General features: G+C 40.4%; 2 protein-coding genes across 24 annotated transcripts in view; one reads left to right on the top strand and one right to left on the bottom strand.

Moving 5' to 3' along the window:
* The first annotated feature begins 6,541 nt into the window (after positions 1-6,541).
* On the top strand, positions 6,542-11,171 carry LOC140728621 (SH3 domain-binding glutamic acid-rich-like protein 3). Its single transcript, XM_073047623.1, has 3 exons — positions 6,542-6,562; positions 7,627-7,794; positions 11,009-11,171. The coding sequence occupies exons 1-3, from the start codon at positions 6,542-6,544 to the stop codon at positions 11,087-11,089; spliced, it is 270 nt and encodes an 89-aa protein (XP_072903724.1). The 3' UTR covers positions 11,090-11,171.
* A 5,939-nt stretch (positions 11,172-17,110) lies between these two features.
* LOC140727524 (adapter SH3BGRL-like) overlaps positions 17,111-25,649 on the bottom strand; it is a 40,723-nt gene continuing 32,184 nt past the window's right edge. For 2 of the 23 annotated variants that reach the window (XM_073044929.1, XM_073044946.1), the window contains 6 exons: positions 25,484-25,573; positions 22,542-22,577; positions 20,515-20,544; positions 20,230-20,256; positions 19,531-19,560; positions 17,111-17,644 (listed from right to left, as the gene is read on the bottom strand). In XM_073044929.1, coding sequence (XP_072901030.1) covers positions 17,609-17,644; positions 19,531-19,560; positions 20,230-20,256; positions 20,515-20,544; positions 22,542-22,577; positions 25,484-25,573 — 249 coding nt within the window. In that variant the 3' untranslated portion in view covers positions 17,111-17,608. Of the gene's footprint in view, positions 17,645-19,075; positions 19,142-19,530; positions 19,561-20,229; positions 20,257-20,514; positions 20,545-22,541; positions 22,578-25,483; positions 25,574-25,649 lie in introns of all 23 variants that reach the window. The other 21 variants (XM_073044931.1, XM_073044950.1, XM_073044934.1 and 18 more) reach the window with 19 other exon arrangements.

Here is a 25,649-nt window from a genome sequence, read left to right on the forward strand (position 1 = left end):
AATGGCGAGGGCGGAGCGCCGCGGGTGGGGACAGGTGGCAGAGAGGGGGTGCCAGGGGCTGGGGAATAGCGCGGGTGCAGACACACCCACCCCTGAGACACCAGGCAAGGTCATTTGATTCCAAACAATTGGTTTATTGATCATTACAGAATGTCTCTCGAGTGCTTCCTGCTTCCTCTCCTCTCCGTTCCCCTTTTCCCAACCGTGGTTCCCCTCTCCCTGCCCCCTTCCCACTCTCAGTCCACAATAGAGACCCAGATCAGAATCAAGTCACTCACAAATCAGTAACAGGTCACATAAAATTAGTATAGTACTGTGCAAAAGTCTTGGGCACCCTAGCTATATACACACACACCCCTAAAACTTTTGCACAGTGCTGTATACATGTATGATACTGTTGGATGAAAATAAATTTGAACTTGAACTTGTATAAAACCATGGTTCCTCAATTGCACTACATGGAAATCTGTTGTGATGGTTTGGAGATAGCTTAATGAAATGATAAGCAAAAAAGGTGTAATTACTGCTTCAGGGTATTTTTTGAAAGGAATTGCCTGGAGAATTTCCAGCTCCAAGAGGAGGATTGGGTGCAATCTGAGTGGATTTGAAACTAAACAAAGACACTGGGATCTCACAAGCAAAATAATCTCTCCCTTGACACCACACACTATTGCTGATAGAGTGACCTCAGAATACACCCAGTGTCCACTTTATTAAGTACACCTCTTTGGGTAGCACGTCCATTTCCAGGTTCGACATGTTGTGCAATCAGATATGCTCTTTTCACACCACTGTTGTAACACGTGGTTATTTCGGTTACTGTCAGCTTGATCCAGTCTGGCCATTTTCCTCTGACCTCTCTCAATCACAAGGCTGCTCACTGGATGTTCTTTAATTTTTCTCACCACTCTCTGCAAACTCCAGAGACCGCTATGCATGAGAATCCCGGGAGATCATATTTCTTTCCCGTTCTGATGTTTGGTCTGAACAAGACCTGAACCTCTTGACCATGTCTGCATGCTTCAATGCACTGAGATGTCCCCACGATTGGCTGATTAGATATTTACATTAACAAACAGGTGTACCTAATGAAGTTCCCACTGAGTGCACATCCTGTTGATGGCTGTGGGTTCATTTGGTTTTACCCAAGGCTGCAGGATTGGTTTCTTCAGAGCTTGGAAATTTTGTTCTAGCATTTGCCCTGACATCTGTCTCTGACTCAGACCCATGTGATCACAGAGGAAGCCATCGGGCCATGTTTCATACATGGGCCTTTGTAGGAGCAACCCCACTTGTCCTTCTTAGCTGCCCTTTCTATTTAGCTCAGTAATATATAAACTGTCCCAAAGACAGTTAGATGAACACTTGAAGGTTATTATTAAGTCTGTGCAGGCTATGTAATTTAGCTTAGACAGATGGCAGCATAATTTGGTATTGGTTTATTATTGTCATATGTACTAAGATACAGTGAAAAGCTTGTCTTGCAAACTGTTCATGCAGATCAATTACTGATGTAGAACAAGGTAAACAATAACGATGCAAAATAAAGTGTGAAAGCTTGGAAGTGCAGTGCAGGTAAACAATAAGAAGAGGTCAAGAGTCCATCTTATTGTACAAGGGGTCCATTCAGGAGTCTGATAACAGTGGGATAGAAACAGCCCTTGAGCCTGGTGGTACATTCTTTCAGGCTTTTGTATCTTCTGCTCAATGGGAGAGGGAGAAGAGAGAACGTCCAGTGGAGGAGTATTTGGCTATGTTGGCTGTTTTACTGAGACAGTGAGAAGCACTGGGAGGGGAGGCTGTATTCCATGATGTGCTGTGTCCACAACTCTCTGCAGTTCCTTTCAAGATTATTTAATGTCTTTTCAAGTACACAAGTGTAAAGAGGAGAACAAAATAGCTGTTACTCTGGAGCTGATGGAGGATCCGGTGGTGGAGAGGGTCAGCAACTTTAAATTCCTTGATGTTGTAATTTCAGAGAATGTTATCATTCCTGTGGCATGAATGCTACAAAGCTTAACTCCTGATGGGAGTGGAATAAACAGTTCGTGAGCACTGTAGATGGGATCTTTTATGATGGCACTGGCTCCCTCTGTATTTATGCCCTCGTTGGAGGGTAGGCTGGTGCCAGTGAGGCGTATCGACAACCCGTTGTACAGCCTTCCTGTCTGCTGCAGTGCCATTTCAGTAGTTGCAGCCTGTTAGGACTCTCTCTACCGCAAAGCTGTAGAATTACGTCAGTATACATGTACATAGTACGGCTCTCTTCAGCCTCCTCGGAAAGTAAGAGGCATTGGTGAGCTTCCCTGATTACGTATGATGTGTTCTGGGACAAGAGGTTGTGCAAGATGTGCACTCCAGGCACTCGAAACTGTGTGCAGTTTCCACTGCTGTGGCCCAGATAGAAAGAGGGGTATGAGTGATGCGAAATCTTCTGAAGTCAAGACTTTTTTCCTTTGTCTTGTTGACATTGAGAAAGAGGTACTTGCCTGGCCCCTGGCTTCAAGCTCTTCCACTTGCTCTCTTTAAACCACCTCATTGTTGTCAGTGATTAGCCCCACCACTGTCGTGTCATTGGCTAACTTAACAATGTGATTGCTTGGGTGTTTGGGCACGCAGTCATGTGTGAGCAGAGGGTACAGCATTGGGCTCGGCCCACAGCCTGGGGGAGGGTGGGCGGGCATGGGGGTGGTGGGGGTCAGTGTGTCTGTGCTGAAGATAATGGGAAGGGAGGACCAGTTGTGATCTTGCAGAGCAGTTGCCATAGCAAGCCGTTACGCATCCAGGTAGAATGCCTTCTATAGTGCATTGTTTAAAATTGGTAAGAGTCAAGGGAAACATGCCAAATTTCTTTAGGCTCCTCAACAGATAGAGATGTTAATGAGCTTTCTTGGTCGTGATAGCAATGTGGTTGGACCAGGTCAGGCTACTGGTGATGTTCACACGTAGGAACTTGAAGATCTCTACCTGAACTCCATTACACCGTTGATGTAGACAGGAGCAGGTGCACTGCTCCCAGCCCCTTTCTGAAGTCACTGACCAATTCTTTTGTTGAGGGTGTTGGATCCAACTTAGATTGGATTGTTAATTGTTATTTTCTTTGCAGTTTAACTATTAATTATCTGCTTGTATCTTAAATAGTTCTTATATGCATATAACAATTTAGTGGCTATACAAAGTATAACTCTAGAAAGCTCTAGGAGTTTCTTTGTTCTGCAGTATTTGAATAGGAGATATTTCATTGGTTAACCCTTATCTACAAATTCAAATGAAATGTTTCCTTACTATGGCTATAAAATATTCTAAGCACAAAGCAGCACCATCTTAGCCTCGTCTTTAAGCCTTCTGTTACTAGTTTCTGCTCCTGTTTCCTTTTTCTGATCAACGCTTAATAAACTGATTGTGAAGCAACAAGTTTTATGTCTCTTCCTTGACTTCTGAAAGAACCTTGGATTAAAAACATAAACATCAACAAGAGAAAGGTTGTTGTCACTCCATGTCGCTAAACTCTCTACATTTCCTTCATGCGCTGACTCATTGTTATTTGTGATGCGGCCCACTACCGCTAGCCTCCTGAAACAGAGATGTCGGTGAACTTCCTTAACCACAAAATCAACAGGATTGTTATTGTTTCCCTTCTGCTTCCTTTAACAATCAACATAAATCTTTGTCTGTTGGCTTCTAATATCTCTGCACCTAGAAAATTATTTCATCTCTCCACCCTGCTAAAGGGTGTTGAATGCTGTTGCATGAGGCATATTCTAGTTTCATCATTGTGACCCTTGTATAAACATTCTCTAACCCCCATTCACATTCTAGTAATTGTCGTTTCCATGTCCCTCAGCCCTCGCTATGCCTCAATGTGAAGTGTGGTACCCAGATAAAATCTGTTTCTCAAGTTTGGCATCCATGCTTCTCATCTATAAAAGCTTGTTGACAGCTTTATTTGCTTATCCTGTCATCTTCAGTGGATTTTACAAAACTCTCCGTTGAGTATCATCTTGCCTGTCTGCCTTTAAATTATACTAAATTTAATCACCATCCCTCAGTCTTCCTACCAAGTGGATCATTACGCTGTCTTTGCACTATACTGCCAGATATTTTCTAAAGTTTATTACTGTATTGCAGATGACATGAAATTCAGTGAACTGAAACCAAGGCTTATACACATGAAAAGATCAGTGTTTCTGATACTGCGCCTTCTAATATCATTGTGTACTTACATCCAACTTGAAAACCTCACTTTCATACAAGCTGTCTTAGTCACCATGCAGGCAAAGGACTTCATACTTGCAAAAAATCTCTTTCAGGTGGTACTTTAACAAATGGATTTTGAACTTTACATCTGATCATTAATCTAATTCCTCAAACATGAGTTCCCTTTAAACTTTGCAGTGCTGTTTCAAGTATCAGCCACAGATTTATTTTTATAATTAGGTTACTGTAAGCTTTAAATTCACAAAGAGAACTAGTAACTGAACTTCCCATCACTTCGGCCCAATCATCCAGCGTCATGAAATTAAAATAAGAAGTGAATATGACAGAAAAGCTCAATAGATCAGGAGACATTTGTGGAAGGAAAAGTTAACATTTCTAATTGAAGATCCATTGTTGGAATTCAGAAAGATGGAAAACAGGCTAGATTTACATTGCAGAGAAGGTGAGAGAGGGGTGGTCTAGGGAACACTGAGAATCTCTGATTGGGCAAGGCCAAGCTGGCCCTGGAGATGTTACCAAGGTCATCCATCCAACATGTTAATAGGGCAGTTAGAGACAAAACTGAACACGAGATATGAAATGAGTGCAATTAATATGTGCAAATATGAAACAAATGTAAAATGCAGACTGTAGGACATATATGTCAAACTCAAGGCCCGCGGGCCAAATCCGGCCCGCAGTGGAATTATCTTTGGCCTGCGAGATAATATCTAATTACTATTAAAGCTGGCCCCAGTTATCGAAGCGCCTATGGCGTATGATATGGCTAATGCTGAGTTTATTCAGGTACCAGGTTTTCAGGGTTTTTAGTGTTTATTCGGCAGTCTTCTTCATAAGAAACGGAATTTGTAAAGTGAAACACTTTGTAGTTATAGCAGAGACTGAGACACATGAGAGCAGGCTGAAAAAAACGGAGGCAACGAAAGCTGTGTTCTCACGCGTCCGACTGATCCGGCCCGCATGAAGCTGCATTTTGCTCAATCCGGCCCGTGACCTAAAATGAGTTTGACACCCCTGCGTAGGACATGCCCAGCTAGCCATAGTATGCTAATATACAGTGAAAACAGAGTCATTAGCTCCGATGGCTGATTTACAGTCAAAATGGCTGTTCAAGTACAGATGTAGAAATCAAGGTACCATATCAGACATTCTCTCCTCTTAAATCCAGCAGAAGATACAAAAGCTTAAAGCATAAACCACTGGGTTCAAGGACAATGTTTACCTTGCTGATGTAAGACTATTAAATGGCTCCCTAGTCAGATTAGATGGGCTCATGACCTCACAATCTATTTCATGATTATTTGCACCTTATTGTTACCTCACTGCATTTTCTCTGTAGCTGTAACACTTTATTTTGCATTATCCTCAGTTGTTACTCATTTTGTAGTCTAAGACTATTAGCAAGGCCTTTGACAAGGTCCAGCATGAGGGGTCAGTCACTTGGCATTCAAGATGAAGTAGTCAATTGAAATAGGTCTCCTGTGGAGCCAATGCCAACGTCCAGAGGAGAGCCACAGTGATCAGTACCAGGTCTGTGGTCTATATCAATGATCTTGATGATAATATCGTACACTTGATCAACAAATTTGCAGATAATACCAAGATCAGTGGTGTATTTAATGCAGACGAGTGTGAGGTGTTGCACTTTGGAAGGACAAACAAGGGTAGGACTTACACAGTGAGGGAAAAGGCACTGAAGAGTGCAGTAGAACAGAGGGTTCTGGGAAGACAAATCCAGAATTCCTTTAAAATAGCATCACATGTGGATAGGGTGGTAAAATGGGACAGGGCAGCTGAAATCATTTAGCACAGACTAGATAAGCAAAGAGCCAGTTTCTGTGCTGTGGTGTTCTAGGACTCTAAAACTTCTGTCACATTAACCTTCATATATCAGAGTATTGTGTACAGCAGTTGGGATGCAATGTTGAAACTGTATAAGTTAGTGAGGCCTAATTTGGAGTTTTGTGTGCAGGAAAGATGTAAATAATATTGGAAAAACTGCAGAGAAAATTTACTGAGATGGTGACAGGACTGGAGAGCCTGAGTTATAGGGAAATGTTGAATAGGTTTATTCCCTGGAGTTTAGGAGAATGAGGGGAGATTGGATAGAAGCATACAAAATTGTGGGGTGTAGATAGGGTAAATGCAAGCAGGCTTTTTCCACTGAAGCTGGGTGAGACTACAACTGGAAGTCATGGTTTAAGGGTGAAAGTTCAAGGGGAACTTCTTCACTCCGAGGGTGGTTGGAGTGTGCTATGAGCTGTTAGCGGAAGTGGTGGATGTGGGTTCAATTTCAACATTTAAGAGAAATTTGGATCGGAACATGGATCGGAGGGTGTGGAGGGTATGGTCAGGTGCAGGTCCATGGGACGAGGCAGATTAATAGTTCAGCACAGACTAGATGGACCAAAGGGCCAAATAATCAGAATCAGGTTAATTAAAACCAGCAAATATTGTGAAATTTGTTAACTTAGCAGCAGCACTACAATGCAATATATAATATAGAAAAAGGTGAATTAAAGTATATTAAAAGTTATATTAAAAACAGAAATAATATTTTTTTTTAAAGTGAGGTAGTGTTCATGGGTTCAATGTCCATTTAGGAACCACGTGGCAGAGGGGAAGAAGCTGTTCCTGAATCATTGAGTGTGTGCGTTCAAACTTCTGTACCTTCTTCCTGATGGTAACAATGAGAAGAGGACATGTTATGGGTGATGGGGATCCTTAACAATGGACACCGCCTTTCTGAGGCGCCGCTCCTTGAAGATGTCTTGGATATGACAAAGGCCGATTAAAAAGGACTAATTTTACAAATTTTATCAGCTTCTTTCAATCTTGTGCAGTAGCCCCCACCCCCATGCCATTCTTCAGCCCATCAGAATGCTCTCCATGGTACATCTGTAGAGGTTTAAGTGTTTTAGGTGTCAAACCGAATCTCCTCAAACTCCTGATGAAATATAACTGCTGTCCAACCTTCATTTAGCTGCATCTATATATTAGGACCAGGTTAGGCCCTCAGAGATCTTGACACCCAGGAACTTGAAATTGTTCACTCTCTCCACTTCTGATCCCTCTGTGGGGACTGGCTGGTGTTCTTTTGTCTGCAAGATATACAGCCAGATAAAAGGGAATATAAAAATCCTATTTAAAGCTTACTAAAAAATAGAAAAATTAATAGAATTTGGTAGAAGCGTTAGCTGGTTTCCAATTTCCAAGTAATTTTGCTCTGCAAACAAGCCAGTGTAGGTTGTGTGAACCTTTTAAGCATTTTAATTCCTCCTGAAATATCTTCAGCACTCTTCAACAGCTCTGGTAAAAGTCTCTTTATACATGATCACCAGATGGCAGATACCAAAGATGGCTTTCTATTTCAGTTGCTAGTTATTTATACAATCTCTCTTCTCCTAGGTTAGGTCTCAGCAGTCGGAAGTGGAAAGGGTGCTGGAAGTAAAGAGAATAAATTACAAGCCGATCGATATCTCTGTCAGTGAAGCACTGCTGGAAGAAATGAGAAGTCGGGCTGGAGATCCCAATGCACTTCCACCACAAATATTCAATGGTAACAATTATTGTGGGGTAAGAAATCACCAATTCCGGATTAATTGAAGACCTGCCATCCTCTCAGGAGGGTATAAAATAGTTTCTGTCACAATTTCAAAGAAAAGCAGGGTAATTTTATTAACATTCCTGCCAGTATTCGTTCCTATGATAATCTGTCTCAAATTATTTTTACAATCAAGAACAGAGAGTACTACAGCACTAAGTAGGCCCCTCGGCCCATCTAGTCTGTGCCAAACTATTAACCTGTCTAGTTCCATCGACCTGTGCCAGGACAATAGCCCTCCATACACCTCCCTTGCATGTAGTTATCCAAATTTCTCTTAAATGCTGAAATTGAACCTTGATTGGTTGCCTCCACTGGCAGTTCAACCCACACTCTCACCACCTGCTAAATGAAGTTCTCCCTCATGTTCCTCTTAAACAGTTCACCTTTCACCCTTAACCCATCACGAGTTATAGTCTCCCCTAAATGAAGTTCCCCTCGTGTTCCTCTTAAACAGTTCACCTTTCACCCTTAACCCATTACCTCAAGTTATAGTCTCCCCCAACCTCAGTGGAAAAAGCTTGCATTTATTTACCCTATCTCTAACCTCATAATTTTGTACTTACCCACCAAATCTCCCCTCATTCTTCTAAGGTTCAGAGAATAAAGTCCTAACCTTTTCGATCTTTCCTTATAACTCAGGTCTCCAGTCCTGGCAACACTTGTTGGTTTTCTCTGCACTCTTTCAATCTTATCGATATCTTTCCTGTTGGACGGTGACCAGAACTACACACAATATACCTAACCTCGTTACGCCTAACTAACACCTTTTAATAAACGTTTTTAGTCAGTAAATGAGATTTTTTTTTAAATCACAAGTGATTACAAAAACATAACTCTACACATTGTGGTGTTCTGAACGAGGTGAGGAGGCAGCTAAATCAAGGTTATATTTTTTAATTAAAATTCGGATGTTCCGATCAAAATCTACCAGTTCCACTGAGTTGAGAAAAGTACCAGGAGGTTATTTGTAGCACACTCCTATTAAAAAAGACAGGATTAGCTCACAGTGGTATCCACTCAATTAAATATCAGCAGGGGAGCGCAGGGAGGGGGCACCTATAAGCATAAATTGGAGCAGAACTAAATGAAACTTGAAATGTTCAAGGAAATATGCAACTGAGAAATTAGTGCTTTGCTGAATTTACAGAACTAAAGATGTTCATTTGATCTTTATTTGACAATCTAAAGCTCAATTCATAACTTTTTTTTTAAAAAAAGGACTGAAACCGAAGGTATATGGATGAAAGTCAAAGGACAGCACTAAGTACCAGCTGTTCCAGTCAGAAGGGAATAGTACAGTGAATTATCAACCCTAGGGCTCTCCAATGTGCATTAATAAACGATGTGCAGGCATCCATTCAAAGATTGCTCACCATACTCAGAAATGTTTTAAATGAAGAAGGTAACATATCAGACTGGCACGAAGATGCAGAAATAGACACATACCAATATAATTTTTATGGCAGATTTCCCACTCTCCAAAGGCAGTCGTGTTAATAGATTATGTTAGCTGCTTGAAGGACCACTCACGGCCTGTTCTCGGTAAGAGTGGATTGACTGCGGCACGGAAGCAGATCCAGGCTGCATCTCATTAATCTTTTGCAATCTATGTTACAGAATGAGTGTAGGTATGTGCCGGTGTACTTGACAGCAAAATATCTCGTCTCTATCTATGCATTAATCTGACATTGCTGACAGGGGTAGCAATTATTATCTATCCCCATACCCCTCCACCCTATCAAGTGGCAACGTAGAAGGCAGGCAAGATTCAACTACATTAGCGACTTGTATACAATCTATACCTGTATATAATGGCCACATTACTAGGTACACTTGCTCATTTAAGCAAATATCTGATTTGCCAGTCATGTGGCAGTAACTCAATGCATGCAGACACGGTCAAGCTGCTCAGTGGTTGTTCAGACCAAATGTCAGAACGGGGAAGAAATCCGATCAAAGTGACTTTGACCGTGGAATGATTACTGATGCCAGACCGACAATTGATTTTAGTATCTCAGAAACTTCCGATCTGGGATTTTCATGCACAACAGTCTCCACGGTTAACAGAGATTGATGTGGGAAACAAAAAATATCCAGTGAGCAGCAGGTTTGTGGGTGGAAATGTCTAGTTAATGAGAGAGATGAGAGGAGAATGGTCAGACTAGTTCAAGCTGAACGGAAGACAACGGTAACTCAAAAGAACATGTTACAACAATGGTGTGCAGAAGAGCATCTCTGAACACACATGACAAACCTTGACGTGGATGGGCTACAGCAGAAGATCATGAACATACACCCGGTGGCCACTTTTATTAGTTACCTCCTGTACCTAATAAAGTGGCCACAGAGTAAAATTCCAATTTCACATCATGTAAGAATAGATTTTATTTTCTTCAAGGAGATTGTAATTTGAAAAAATCTAGTTTACCTGTTTAATAATTCCAAAGCTATTACCAAGAACAATTTTAACTGCACAATGAGACTTAAATTCAAATCCTTTTAATAATCCAGGCCTCCGCCTATTGGCCCAGCTACGTAACTACTGACTTAAACTTAGCAGTAAGAACACATTTTCAGTCAAAAGTGAAAGTTCCACTTCATCTTCTTCTGGAATTTTATGTTTGGATGTGGATGCGCGGGAAGAAATGGGGGTTGTTGATAACGCTGCTTCAAGGAAATACTTGTGGAAAGAGCAGTGAGCGTTCATCATATGATAATGTCAACAGCAGATCTTCGCATGTCACGATCTGCATTGTCAAGGCCAGATTTTTTACTGTTTTGCACTGGCACACCAATGGATAGTTGACCAGTTGTTCTATGTGCACCCCAAAATTTAACACTCTCACGTCCTCTTGCACTGCCTAATCTTGACAAGCAGTGAAATTTGGTTTATTTGACCAAATCATTTAAGGACAGATACAGCCCAGGTTTTCTGCATTTGGAGACGGATTTGGACTATGGACTTCTTTCAGTCTTAGTTTTTGTTTAAAATATAGTTTTCACCTGATCCTTTTTTTGCATGAAGGGGAGGGGGATTTGGGGGTTGTTGATCGTTCTTCTCTTTCTTGGTTTCCTGGCTATCTGGAGAAGGATTTCAGAATTGTTTACTTTGATAATAGCCGAACCTTCAAACTTAATATCTCTTTCGAACTGCAGTGAATTTTCTCTCATTTATTCCCCCAGGATTACCATCGGTTTTACGAAGCTGTAGAGAATGATGAAATAGACACCTTCTTAAAATTAAGAGAAAAAGTGCAGCTGTAGGCTTCACAGATGACATCAGTCAAAATTATGCTGCAGAGATCTGTTATGATGAACCTGTTATTGCACACTGGTGCCATCAATTATTAAAACTACTTAAATTTATACTTTTTAATTATTCTAGAAAGGTAGAATTTCTGGTGACAGCACTCAAGATGGGCTTTACTTTTGCACCAGGAGTGTTGAAATAGTGGGAGCCAAACTCTGCCTCCTGTCAATAATGCAGGCCACCGGCTGGTGATCCAGTAACATAACCACAGTGCTATGTAAGCATTATGGCTTAAATTGGTACAGGGGGGGTGGGGTGGTGATTCTAGCAGCCGGGATGGAAAGCAAAAGGTAGAAGTTACATCAGAAAGAATTTATTAAACATATATAGAGAAAATACTTTGCATGGAATAAATTTGGAGCAGAAATGGGACAAATGGGAATGCCAAGAGCAAACATTGCCTTAGTAACCAAGTACAAAACACTGAGGGGGGAAAAAAAAAGGAAATCAAAGTCACAATGAAATCTACAGCCTAGAAATCCTAAACTTTAGAAGGTCAATAAACTTACTTTAATACAAACCTATTAAAATATAAAGGGATTTTACTGAAATATTATCAAGCGCTGTGCTCGTGAACCAGATCCCCATTTATGGGTAAATAGCCCCACTGCCTTATGGGCAGCCTCAGGAAAGATGAAGGCAATGGGAGTAAACCCAGACAGAAGATCTAGAGTGGAACCCCTAAGGTGGCTGAACATCACTAAACATCCTTCCGACAGCTCCTGCAGCCAAGTTGGTGCCAAATGTATTGCTTCATAAGCTTTCCTTTGGACTAGAATGGTGTCGCCAAGAGAGGGACCTTGAAGACCGGGCATCCCAGGATCTCCATACCTTCCTCCCAGATTGTGAAAAACTACCCGCATTGTCCTTTGAGACAGCTAGATGCCATCGTCAAGAAATCTCGACCCACTTTTTTAAAAATAGATTTAAAAAAGGGAGACATTTGCACTGGTGTTCAAATGCTCAGAAACAAGATCAGGAAATTTAAGCAGTCTTTCAGAAGATATTAGTGCAGCAAGCTACATTGTGGATAGATTTCTAAGCAGAAGAATGGGCTCAATTGTAATTCAGAGGAAGTGGGAAGGGTAGAATTGAAGGAACACAGTTGGTGGAAGATAATTCAGTTTTGAGGTGCTCTGAATTGCAGAAAGGGTGAGAAGTCCAACATTATAGAACAAGGGAGTTGTTCAAGCAACAACAGTTGAGCTGTTCTACTCAGTGTACCAAACAGCATTCTCCACAACAGGAGTGTACATCTGTTGTACCAAACACAAAATGTTGAAGGAACTCGGATCAGGCTGGATTTATGGAGAGGAATAAATAGTCAATGCTTCAGGCCGAACCTTTCATCAGGATTGGAAAGGAGGAGGAAAGAAGCCAGCATAGAAGGGTGGGGAAAGGGGAAGGACAAGTTGGGAGGTGATAAATGAAGCCAAATTGATGGGAAAAGGATTGGAGAAGGAGGAATTTGATAGGAGAGTAAAACATGTGAGAAAGGGAAGAAGGAAAGGCACCAGGGGAAGGTGATAGACAGGTGAGAAGAAGAGGCATGAGGCCAAGTGAGGAATGGAAGGGGGAAGGGAAAAGAAAATAATTACAGGAAGGAGAAATCGATGTTCGTTCCAACAGTTTGGAGGCTACCAAGATGGAATACGAAGTGTTGCTTCTCCACCCTGAGAGTGCCATCATTGTGGTAGAAAAGGCAGCCATGGACCGACAGATAGGCAGATATTAAAATGATTGGAACCGGGAAATTCTGCTTTTTGCGGATAGAGCAGAGGGCTCAACAAAGCAGTTATCCAATTTGTGAAGGGAATCACCAAGGAGAAGACTGTACTGAGAGCTCCAGATACAATAGATGACCCCAACAGATTTGCAGGTGAAGTGTTGCCTCTCATGGAAGGACCAATGGGGGCCCTGAAGGTGGTGAGGGAGGAGTGATATGAGAAGCTTATGGCATTAAAATAGAGCTAACATTTATTCCCTGTTCTCAGGTTCTGAAGCTGGATTCAATCTAAAACTCTTCCTCCTGTAGACTTTTCATCGAATTCCTCATTTATGCACTACCAGTTGCCAGTAAATGTAAAAATTCAGATGCTGAAGTTGCACCTCTGTACTGCAAGAACAGAATACAGCACAGGAATAGCCCCTTCAGTCCACAAACAAATTAATTAAATGACTCCTGCTGACACAATGTCCATATCCGTCCATCTTCCTCACATTCACGTCCCTATCTAAACACCTTTTAAAAGTCTGTAGTGTTTCTGCCTCTACCACCACCCAAGGCAATGCATTCTGGGCATCTACCTCTGTGTGTAAAAAATTTTGCCCCCACACCTCCTTTGAAATTATCCCCCCTCTCACCTTAAGTGCAAGCCCTCTGGTATCAGACATTTCAATTCTGGGAAAAAGATACTGTCTGTATACTCTATCCATGACTCTCAATCTTATAAACCTCTCAGATCTTCCCTCAGCCTGTTGCTCCAAAGAAAACACAGCCTTTCATGAGAATACATGCCCTCTAATCCAGGCAGCGTCCTGGTAAATCTCTTCTGCACCTTCTCCAATGTTTCAACATCCTTCCTATAACAGGGAAACCAGAAATGCATGCAATACTCCAGATGCAGTGACATAACCTCCTGACTTTCGAACTCAATACTTCAACTAATAAAGCAAGTCATATGCCTTCTTAACCATCCTGTCAGCCTGTGTAGACACTTACAGGGAGCTAAGTGGGACCTCAAGATCCCTCTACTCATCAACACTGTTAAGGATCTTGATTTTACAGTGTACTGTCTCTTTGCAAAGTGCAACACTTCACATTTGGCCATGTTAAGCTCCATCTGCCATTTCTCCACCCATATCTCCAACTGATCCGTATCCACTGCCAGTCTTGTATGCCATCCACAATACCAATCTTCATATCATCTGCAAACTTACTAACCCACCCATCTACATCATCATCCAGGTCATTTATATACATCACAAGGAGTAGAAGTCCCAGTACAGATCCCAGTACAAATCACTGACCTCTAACTAGAGTAAGTCCAATTCACCACTACTTTGTCTTCTATAAGACAAGCCAGTTCTGAATCCAAATGGCCAATTCACCATGAATCCCAAGCATCTTAATCTTCTGGATGAGCCTCCCATGAGGGACCTTGTCAAATGACTTACTCAAATCCATGCTCCACAGCTCTATCAATCACCATTGACACCTCATCAAAAAATCCAATCAAATTAGTAAGACACAGACTGCCCTGCATAAAGCCATACTGGCTCTTCCCAATTAAGCCATGGTTTTCCAAATGCTCGCAAGTGTAATTTCTAATACACCTTTCCAATAACTGACATAAGACTCACCAGTCTATAGTTTACAGGATTACCCCCGGTTTCTTTCTTGAATAATGGAACATTAGATACTCAGTCCTCCAGGACCTCACCTGTGCCTAGAGGGGACCTCAAGATTTTGGTCAAGGCCTCAGCAATCTCTTCTCGTCTCTCTCAATAACTTGGGGTATATTCCATCAGGACCTGGGACATATCCACCTTAATTTAAGAGACCAAACACTGCCTCCTTCTTTACTTAAAAATGCCCTAGCATTTCAATATGCTAAGCACTGATCTCCCTATTCTCCTTGGTAAATACTGTAATGTATTCATTAAGGACCTTACCCACATCCTTCAAGTCCAGGCAAATGTCCCTCCCTTTAACATCGAGTGGCCTGACCCTTGATTTTAATATATGTATGGAATGCCTTGAGATTCTCTTTAATCCTACTTTCAAAGGATTTTTAATGCCACCCCCCCAGGCTTTCTGAATTCCTTTGAGCTTCTCTCTGGCTTTATAATCCTCAAGGGTTCTGTTTGATCCCAGCTTCCTAAGCTTTACACTTTTCCCTTTTTCTCCATGACTAAATTCATCACCTCTCTCATCATCCAAGGTTCTCTTACCTTGCCATCCTTGTCCTTCCTTCTTACTGAAGATACCTGTCCTGTTGGTCTTTAAACACCCATCACATGACTGATGTGACTTGCCCAAAAACAGCTGTTCCCAATCAACTCTCCCTCGCTGCTGCCCAATACTCTCATAATTTACCCTGCTCCAGTTTAGTACTCTCCAACAAGGTACATGCTCATCCTCATCGAAAGCCATCTTTAACTCATCTTGACTTGTTGGATGCTGTTTCATAACTGTTCACCCACTAAAAGGCTGGTCACCCGGCCAGGCTCAATACCCACCACCAGGTCCAGTCCAGCCCTTCTCTTGTTGGACTATCTGTATACTGATTTAAGATATTCTCCTGGATGCATCTAATCAAGTCTGCCCCATTTGATCCACCTGCCCTGAGTTGGTCCCGGTTTATATTAGGGAAGTTGAAGGTGTCATGACAACAGTCCTATTGTTTTTACAACTTCCCTTAATCTGACTGCAAAATCTGTTCCTCAATGTTCCAGTGGTTGTGTGTGTGTCCCCGTCCGTGTGTGTGGAGGTGGTGGGGGGGGGGGGGGGCGGACTGTATTTCCATTAAAGATGGAAATAGAACTGCTTCTGAAGAGCAAGCAAAGGAGTCACCATTTAGCAGCATCTTAACTCCGCCTCTGTCTCACATTCTATAATTGAATGATATACCAATTTCTAACAACTGCAGTTTTATTGGCATCCCAAATATTAAGCTATTGATGCTCTAAACTTGAAGCTCTTGGTTATGAATAAGAAAAAAACTATATTTGATTCTTAGTTCTCTCAGATATAACTAAATATCATTCAAACATCATTATGATTAGATCAAGTTCGTTCTTTTTTTTCTAGGACATTTATCGTTATGAAAAATACCACAGAAACATTGCTCAAATGCAAAAGGAAGAGAAATCTGAAATAAAAAGCAGAAAAGGCTGGAAAAATGCCAGGCAATGAAGGATCCTGAAGCAGTGCTTCAGGTTAATAAACTTTCAGGGATCTGGAATATTAGCTTTCTCCCTGACTTCCAGTCAGATTCACAGAAAGACAGTGTTTTCTGTTTGGCATTGCTGCCTGCTGTAGCTCCAACACTTGCCCTTAGGTCAGCTGCAGGGTCATCAACCAGGGACCACTGCTCATTGATGTTTCACAGGGACATCTCATTGCCACCCTCTACAGCTTCCAATGGAGTTAGTTGGTCCAATTTCTGTCTTTCCTCAGCCACAGCCAAAAGCCATTTCTAGTATTTACTCTTTAATTGCTTCAACTTGTTTAGCTCAAGAGCTCCCCTGATATTCAACAGGCAAAATTTGGGGAATACAAACGACAATTACCCTAGTTTTTTTAGTCTCAATATATGCCAAATTATAAAATACTTATCAAGACAGTATTGGAATGTTGTAGTTACGGTTTGTTGTGGTAGTTAATGGGTTAATCCTATGTCACTCAGTTAGTTGCTCCTACATGGGGGGACTTCACATAATAAAGTTCAGTTGAATATCCTGCATGCTAGCCTCCTGGTGTGCTTTGCATCCTCCCTCAATATTGAACACAACAGCGTTAAACAAATAAATCAAACAATCTATCTGCTTCAATTGTTAGGTTTAGTATTGGGCAAAGATCTATGAGGCACATATTATGAAAATTTGCCTGCCAATACTCATGTCAGTAGTCATGTGTCTGGAGGAGAACTGTTGCTAATTAATAGAAGGGGTGCATTTTAGTTTTACATAACCTAACAATTTTAAAATTGCTTTGTATTGTTAAGAATACATACTTTGCTGCAGGAAGTTAAAGTTTTGAGTATTTCAGTTACTTGAAATAGACCACAACATGAAATTGGAAAAGGTGTAGCTGTAAGAATTGAGAATGGAGAACTAATTTTGGGCTGCATACCTCAGGATAGAAACAAATCTGCTCCGTAGAACTGGAATCAACATGCACTGTCAGATTTGGGGATGAATGTAACTTCTGTAAGTGCAAAAATTAAAATAAATCATGACAGACAAGACAATTTTATAAAAAAAATCCATTGCATCATTTATCAGTAATTACTCTCTCCAACATTCACAGCAACTGATTTCAGTGAAAGGAACACTGGCAGATAAAAAGAGGGGAAAATAGGCAACTCGGCATAATTAAGATGATGCAAAATTTTGCAATAATTGGCAGTATTTTTTTTTGAGGAAAGCTTTGATTTAAGGCTCTAATTGGCATTTGCAAGGTAGAAATTTTCAGAAACAGAAGCAGAGTTTAACCAAGCCTTAGAAAATGGGACTGCTTGCATTAACTTCCAAAAACTTAGATTTGCATCTAAAAAGTCCACTGAATCTAAATCATCTACAAATCAGAGGGGCTAGTTTGGTTGAGGCTCAGCGTTTGCGAAAGGGAGTAGAGGTTCGAAGGCTATGCCTCTGTTGAAATTCATGCGTTGAAATGAAGAACTTTTTTGGGCAGCGCCAATGTTTTTCTGAGATTACCACGGGTGGTCCAATGTTCCTGGTTCAAGTTCCTACACTTGCTGTTGTTCTGCAAGAGCTTCTGCTTCCTAAAAATGAGAAACAATGAAAATAGATGTTTAATTAAACAGAACATCACTCAAGTACAGAAATCAATATTGCTGTTTTCTGAAACCAATTCCCTCTAAATCCGTTCAAATCTTTTAGTGAATTCTCCTAGCAAAATTGAGATGCAAATCTTATAGTTGAGAGCGTCTGACCAAACTTACTTTATTTTTGGATTACTCTACACAAGTATCCAATAAGATCAACTTAATATTTGAGCCTATGCTGGATGGAAAAGGAGGAACATTGTCCGAATGGATATCTTACTCCAAGACATTATTTTGGTATCATCACATTTACTGCAAGTCCACTACATTCTACACAGTCTTTAATTATGACTTAATGTATCAAATGTACAAAGCATTTCATGTGATTTTACACTTCACACAAAAAGCTCAAAATATTACATCACCAGTGTATCACAATTTAAAACTGAGGTTAAATGCAGAAACAATATTACACAGTAAAATCATTGGCAAATCCTTTAATAAATAATAGATTGAAAATTAACCTGAAAGGCAAGGGTCATTAGCCACAAATCAGTAGTCATTGCTTCACTACCTGCAGATACAGTTGATGCAGACCAATGTTTACAAAATGGTTTACCTGGAGTCTATTACATTGAAGTCTTGGAAAGGAAAAGTACAATGCTCTTTACAAAGAGTTGCAGTAAATTCTAAGAAACAGATGTTATATGATATGCAGGTGTAACAGTATAAAAGCCTCAACTTCAATGCTTTAAAAATTAGATACTTCAAATGTCAAAATCATATGGGAAACACAGCCAAACATGTACATGCATTAGTTCCAAACACACACTTCGAGCAGAGCTAATCCTGTCATATGATGCAATCTACTGCAAATAGTTCAGCTAAGTTCCTCCAAGAGGACCACAACCTCTTGTGCCTCAATGACCCAGAGAACTATATCGTTGGAGTCAGGGCTTTATGCTTTGGCTCTTCGTAGGTCACCCATACCAAACAGGTCAAAGAGTAGAGGCCAGACTAAGAGTGGACTACTGGTCCTCCAGGTTTGGGGATTCAGCTAACAACACTGACTGATGAAACAAAACTGTTCCAGAAACAGCAATGAAGGATCCTTTGACAGCTGAGTGGCCAAGAACAGACAGAGATGGAGGACCTTCATTGCTGCCCGAACAGCAGCAGGCGTAACAGGCAACAACTTCATCCACAATACAGTCAAATGCATTTGGACTTCTTGAAATGCACAACGTTCTAGAGATTAGTCAACTGCAAACCACAAAATACATATTCAGATGGCTAGTTTGAGATATATTACTCACTGAAGCTAATTAGGTTTCAGGCCCAATAGCAGCAACCTGAACAGGCATATTAACTGTTTTGCATTTTTAAAATCAGAATATTTGACTTAGGCAGTCACATGTTTCGCGTTACCTTAAACCCTTGCAGAGGAAATCATACAAAAGCAAAAACATTGTTTTAAGATTCATCCGCTTCATCCTAATCAAGAAATAACAAAATAAACGACTACATTAAATTTCCTGGAACATAAACATCAGCAACTAAAAGAAAATATGCCCACCAACACCATTCATGTCATTCTCATTTAAGATGTACGGCAAAAATTATATAATATTCTTTAAGTTAAATTTCAATACCTTATGATGACACTGCCGTACACTTAAATATTTAAAATGCATTCCATAGTTCAAAGAATGCAAGGTGTCTCTAAATGCACACAGACCATTTCAGTTATTGAAGTTTATACTTGCCCATTAGTCATGTAATATCCAATGTGAAAATGTGCAATCAAGTTGCACACTTATACAGTATTTAAATACATTTTATGTTTGTCATTGCCAAGCTCGAGTTGAAAGACTCAAAACTACCTCAGTCAGTGGTTCTTCATCTTCCTCCTCCTGAAACGTATGGAGGGAGGGGAGGGGGAAAAATGAGTGACAGGAAAAAAAAGGAAGAGGAAAAACTTAAAATCAGAACAGAAAACACTCCATAAAATAACCATGGAATAATTCAACACAACAATAATGATGAGGGAGTGGTGGATGAAATTATACTGAAAAGAAAGCTACCAATCTTGGAAATTGAAAATATTCTTATGCAGAACTGAGTGATATTTTGACCAGATAAAGGAATTTTATCCACCAAGGTGTGTTGCAATACTGTTCAACTAGCGGGTCAAAGCCCAGCAGTGCTCTTTGTGGAGAATGCACTATAGGTCCGCCTGGGACAAAGTGAAAATGCAACCCAAACTTGACTAGACCAGAGCAGGTCTGAATCTTAACAGCCAATTTTACCCCCGCATCCAACCAAGAGATATTTCACTATGACATTGCAGAGGACATTCACACCGAAGAGCTGAGCACTAGTCTGAACTTGGCTAAAACACAATTTATTTGTAACTTGAAAGAGCCACTTAAATTCTGGATACAACTCCAAAAATTTAAACTATATTGTATTCCAACAATTCTACCAGATTACATTTGAAATATTGAAATGGAAACAACAATGATTAATGAGATGGCAAGAAAGATTAATGAGATGATGAGATGAGTTCACAGATCATCTACCTCAGTTACAGGCTGCTCTTCTTCATTCTAAAGGAGAAATTAAAATGGAATAAATATTTGAATAAATAGAAATCAATAAGGTTAAAATGTTTTAGTTAGCTATGATGGAGAGGGTGAAAAAAATGAGGAATGTAATGTGTCTAAATCTAATAGGAACTCCAAGCCATTTGCATAATGAACTCAAATTCATGATGAGGGCATGCTTGAAAACAAAATTTGTTAATATGAGAATGTGTTAATTTTTAATGTAATGGTGTCTTGGCACTCCAAATCTATTGGTCGAACCTCTGAAACTGGTTCCTCCTCTTCCTTGTCCTGGTAAAATTAACAGAATCAAGTTAGAGACAAAGCCAGGGACAACAGAGAAGAATGCAACTGCACAAGAGTTCTATCACACACAACAACTTTGTCTATGGCCAATACACAATTGGTTTACTTTTTGTTACCTTAATGGATTTTCTAAGTTAACATACATCAGATAAAACAGTCAATTACTCAAGACATTAAATTTTAAGGTGGAACTAGAGCAGACTTCATGAATAATGGTGAGTGTGGTGGAATGGGGGAGGGGTGAAGAGAGAAAAGAGAAGACACTATGGTAATTCAGGTGCATGGAGTAGAGAACTTTGTAATCTAGAGCAAGAAAACAAGCTGCCGGAGGAAGTCTGCAGGTCAGGCAGCATCTGTGGAGACAAAGGGATGGCCGACATTTCAGGGGGCAGCTCTATGTCGGTACTGAGTGTAAGGGGAGGCAATATTAAAAGGTGAGGGAGGTTCCACTATGCGCAATCTCATTAAGTAAATTACAGATTTGAAGAAAAAAGCTCTCCCAATTTCCTTCCCAGCAAATGGTTTGTATTGAAAGTAATTCCCTATTACATTTCCTTTAATCAGCTCAATTGTTGCAAACATGCAATTAGTTCACAATATTAACAGACTATCGGGCCAAAACTATGTGACCAGCCATTCCATTTCATTTGATCATAAAATCATGGAGAAAAGAAATGTCTGAGGCAGTGAAAAGAAATGGGAGATGTGCTCATGTAGGTGTGCACATACAAAGTTGCATCAAGTTTCAAAAGCATCATTGCTATCTCCATTGTTTACTATTGGTCACAAGCATACACTGTTTAAATGCCAATATAACCCATTCCTTACAAGACCTTGTTTAGGCATTTCCTATCATGAACTGGTCAAACTACAGAATTCAGTAAGGAGGGGGGAAAAAAAAATCAGTAAATGGTAGGATGCTGAGAGATCAAGAGATTCATATTCCCCCTAATCTACACTAGGGGACAGGTTAAAAAAAATACAAATAAAAATCTCCACAAAATACAAAAGCTGGGATGCAAACACAGAATTGCATATAGTTAGGCTCCAGCTACAGTACTATTAGGTGTGTCAGTCACTGGATTACAGATTGAGAAAGGTATGATAACGTGCAAGTAGAGCAGAGATCTTGTCCAAATCTGGAAATTTTAAATGAAGATAAACTGATCTTTTCTTTTGGAAGGTGAACACCAGGAGATTAAACAATAGGGTTTGCAAGGTTTTGATAAAATACCCATATCCTAATGCAGTTAAATTAATAGTAAAGCCCAGATTTAAGATAATTAAAAGTAAAGAGTGTAGAGGATACCAACTCCTTCCCACCACACACAGTATCCTGAATTACATAAAAATACAGAACAGTGTACAACAACCTACACACTTCCACTTCACACAAATGATATTATTTCAGGATGAGTGAAAATTTCCAACAGATCAGGAAGATCAAAGCATCAGGTGGAGATTTCCCCGCTACCCACCTCCCATGAATCCAAACTGCTTGGCCACAATTCTGTCCTTGTTTCTGACCAGTCATGAGATGAATCACAACAGTATTCACTCCTATAACATTCTCACCATCTCACTTCTCCACTAATGATCTAACCCATTTGTTTGTAATGTCTTGCAACTTTCATCTTCCTTATCATTAAACTGCTCACTTTGCCCAACAATAAAATCTTCACTCTTCCAGACAAGATTTTAATTCTTCAAACCCCTTTAGCCATTTCCTTTCCTCTGGTTCGCTAGTCATTGTAGTCTGCACTTCCCATTTCTCTATTATTGCTTGTTTGCTTGGGACTTCAATACACACCCCCAGTCTTTCTGATGTCACCACCCTTGAAGCCTTAAAACGCTAACTTTACAGACATCTTTCCAAAGAGTCCCAGTAATTACTTTCTCTCTCTCCCCCTCTCTCCCACGTGTTCTACACATGCATGCTGCTATTGCACAAGTACTATAGCACACGCATTATAGATCAGTACCTCTTTTTCCACCAATTCGCCTTCAGGAGTAGACTCCTTAGTGAAAGAAATTGGAAAGGATAAAGTAAAATGGAAGGCATTCATTTTTAATGCAATATCATTAATGGCCTTTTTGCCAGAATGTATCTAAGTAAATGATTAGTTCAAATATTAACACAAGGATAACGGAAACAGTGTTACTCATGATGAAAATGGTGGGGAATTCATCTAAATTTTGTCAAAGTAACAGAATGTAAAAATACTGTTTAAAAAATGACATAGCAAACAAATCTCAATACCACAAGCACCTATATGCAGCCCACTGCAAATGACAACTTAAACACTGTCTTCAGCAACTGTGATTGAAACACAGAACACTCCTTGGCTCGACTTCAAGCCTACCATCAAGTACCCATTAACAACACTTCCATTATTCTTACTACATCCTAGTAAACGAGTCTGCAGATAAATGAATGTAAGTGTGGAAATGGAACAATCAAGGCTTATTTGGGAGATAAGGTTGAAAAAAACATCGTCAGAGTGAACAAGACAAACGATAGCAAAATATGAACAGTACCTATCAATGGCTGATTCATTACATAAATCTGCATTTCCCCCATTCCCTTTTCCATTCATCATTTGCCAAGAGAAGCAAACCTCAGAAAGGTTTAAAAACTACCAACCTCAAACACTTTACAGAGAATTTTCAAGCTTCTACCTCCGTATTTGCCCAGAACTGATTCTCCTCCCCAAATCCTCAGCTTCAACCAGTTGAAAACTCCTGAGGTGAAGCAGTCCAAGTCTACAAGCAGAAACAATCTGACACCGTTCATAATGTTGAGGCTTTGTTAAGTCACTGGTGAGGCCTTGAAGCATACAAGTCACTTGAAGCATGGAGAGCAGTTTTGGTCCGCTTATCCAAGAAAGGTGTGCTGACATTGGAGAGGGTTCAAAGGAGGCTCGTGAAAATAATTACAGGATTTAAAGGCTCATCATAAGAAGAGCATTGTCGACTTTGGGCCTCTTTCTCAATGGAATTCAGAAGAATGAGGGGTGACCTCACTGAAATCGATCCATTGTTGAAAAGCTTCAATACAGTAAATATAGAGAAGATATTTCCTATGGTGGAGAAGTCTAACGCCAGAGGACACAGCCTCAGAATGGAGGAGTGTCCTTTTAGAACAGAGAGGAAGAGGAATTTCTTTAGCCAGAGAGTGGTGGTGAATCAATGGAATTCAAACGCTTGAATTACCTTTCATTCCCACAATCATTCTCCTGAACCTCCTCTTCAATGTCTCCAAGATAAAGTGCCCAAAATTGCTCAAAAAACTCTAAGTATGACCACTGCTCTATAAAGCCTTAGCATTATACATCTTTCCTTTCATATTCTAGTCCTTTCAAAATGAATGGTAACATTCGTTTGCTTCCTCGCCATCAATTCAACCTGCAAGTTATCCTTTAAGGCAGGGACCCCACCCTGGGGTCCATGGCATAAAAAGGGTTGGGAATACCTGCTTCAGGGAATACTGCAAGGACTCCCAAGTGCCCTTGTACCTTTGATTTAAAAAATTTTCTCGTTTAGAAAATAACTTATGCACTTTTACCAAAGTGCATGATCGTACACTTCCCAAAACTTTATTCCATCTATTACTTCTTTACCTGTTCTCCTAATCTGTCCAAGTCCCTCCGCAGCCTTGCTGCCTCCTCAAGACTACCTGCTCCTCTGCCTTTCTTCATATCGTTGGCAAACTTGGCCACAAAGCCATCAATTCCATTCACCAAATCACTGACATAAAGCTCAAAAAGAATTGGCCCCAACACCTACCCCTGCGGAACACCACTAACCACCCGCAGCCAAACAGACAAGGCTCCCTTTATTCCCGCTCATCTTGTTAAGCAGCCTCAATGTGTGGCACTTTGTTAAAGGCCTTCTGACAAAGTACACAACATTCACTAATTCTCCTTCGTCTATCCCTGCATGTTATTTCCTCAACGATTTCTGATAGACTTGTCAAGCATAATTTTCTCCTCAGGGAAACCAGGCTGAGGTTTTATCATGAGCCTCCAAGACCACATCCTTAACAACTGGCTTCAGCATCTTCCCAACCACTGAGGTCAGACTAACTGGCCTATAATTCCCTTTATTAGGTACATCTAGGAGTTATTACCATGATTACTGGAAATACAGTACAGTACAGATATTAGCTTGGGCTCCCAAGACTTTTGCACAGTACTGTAGTAATTTTATGTATTGCTGTGTACTGCTGCTGCAAGAACAAATTTCACGACATGTGAGTGATGATAAACTAGTTTCTGATATACGTGGGTCTCTATTGTGGACTCAGAGTGGGAAGGGGACAGAGAGAGAAGAATCTTGGTTGGGGAAAAAAAGGATGAGAGAGAAGGACCAGAGAAACATTCCATAATGATCAATAAAACAATTGTTTGGAATCAAGTGACCGTGCCCGGTTTCTCAGGGCTGGGTGCGTCTGCACCTGCATCATTTTCCCCCCACCCCCACCCCAGCACTCCTTCTCTGCCACCTGTCCCACACCCTTCCCATGGTGCTCCATCCTCACCATTCCCAACATCCTTTGCTCCTGCCAAAATTATAAACTTGCTCTTCACTCCACATTGACAAATACAGTCTGGGGTACCCTAGATAAATAAGTGCTTAAGACTTTTGCATATTACAGTATTGTTACTTTGAGATGAGCCATCTCCAAAATTGAGGAAAGAATATTCTAAAATGTTGGAATACCCTATCCTCACTTTCTTCACCTAAACTAATGTTTGGTGTCCTAATTCAATTAGCTTGTTAGCTGCAAAGATTATAAAATTGAATGAGAGTTATTAAAAGAATGCTAGGCATATGTCGATTCTTGATCATTGCCAAATTAAATTTGTCTTGAGTTAATTATTCAAACTGAAGTGGCTAAGGCACAAGAGAAAGAAAAATTTACAGGTTTGAGAGATTCTCCTACATCGTCTTCTGGTTCAACCATTTGCTGAGCAGTCTCCTTGTTCTTTGCAGTTTCGCTCTCAATGTTTTCCTGCAGAACAATAACAACATTTGAAGGGAAACAAAGCACGTTTTTTTAAAAAAACATCCACTGATTCTAGAGGTTC

Source organism: Hemitrygon akajei, chromosome 5 (assembly GCF_048418815.1).
Source record: "Hemitrygon akajei chromosome 5, sHemAka1.3, whole genome shotgun sequence".
Classification (NCBI taxonomy): Eukaryota; Metazoa; Chordata; class Chondrichthyes; order Myliobatiformes; family Dasyatidae; genus Hemitrygon; species Hemitrygon akajei.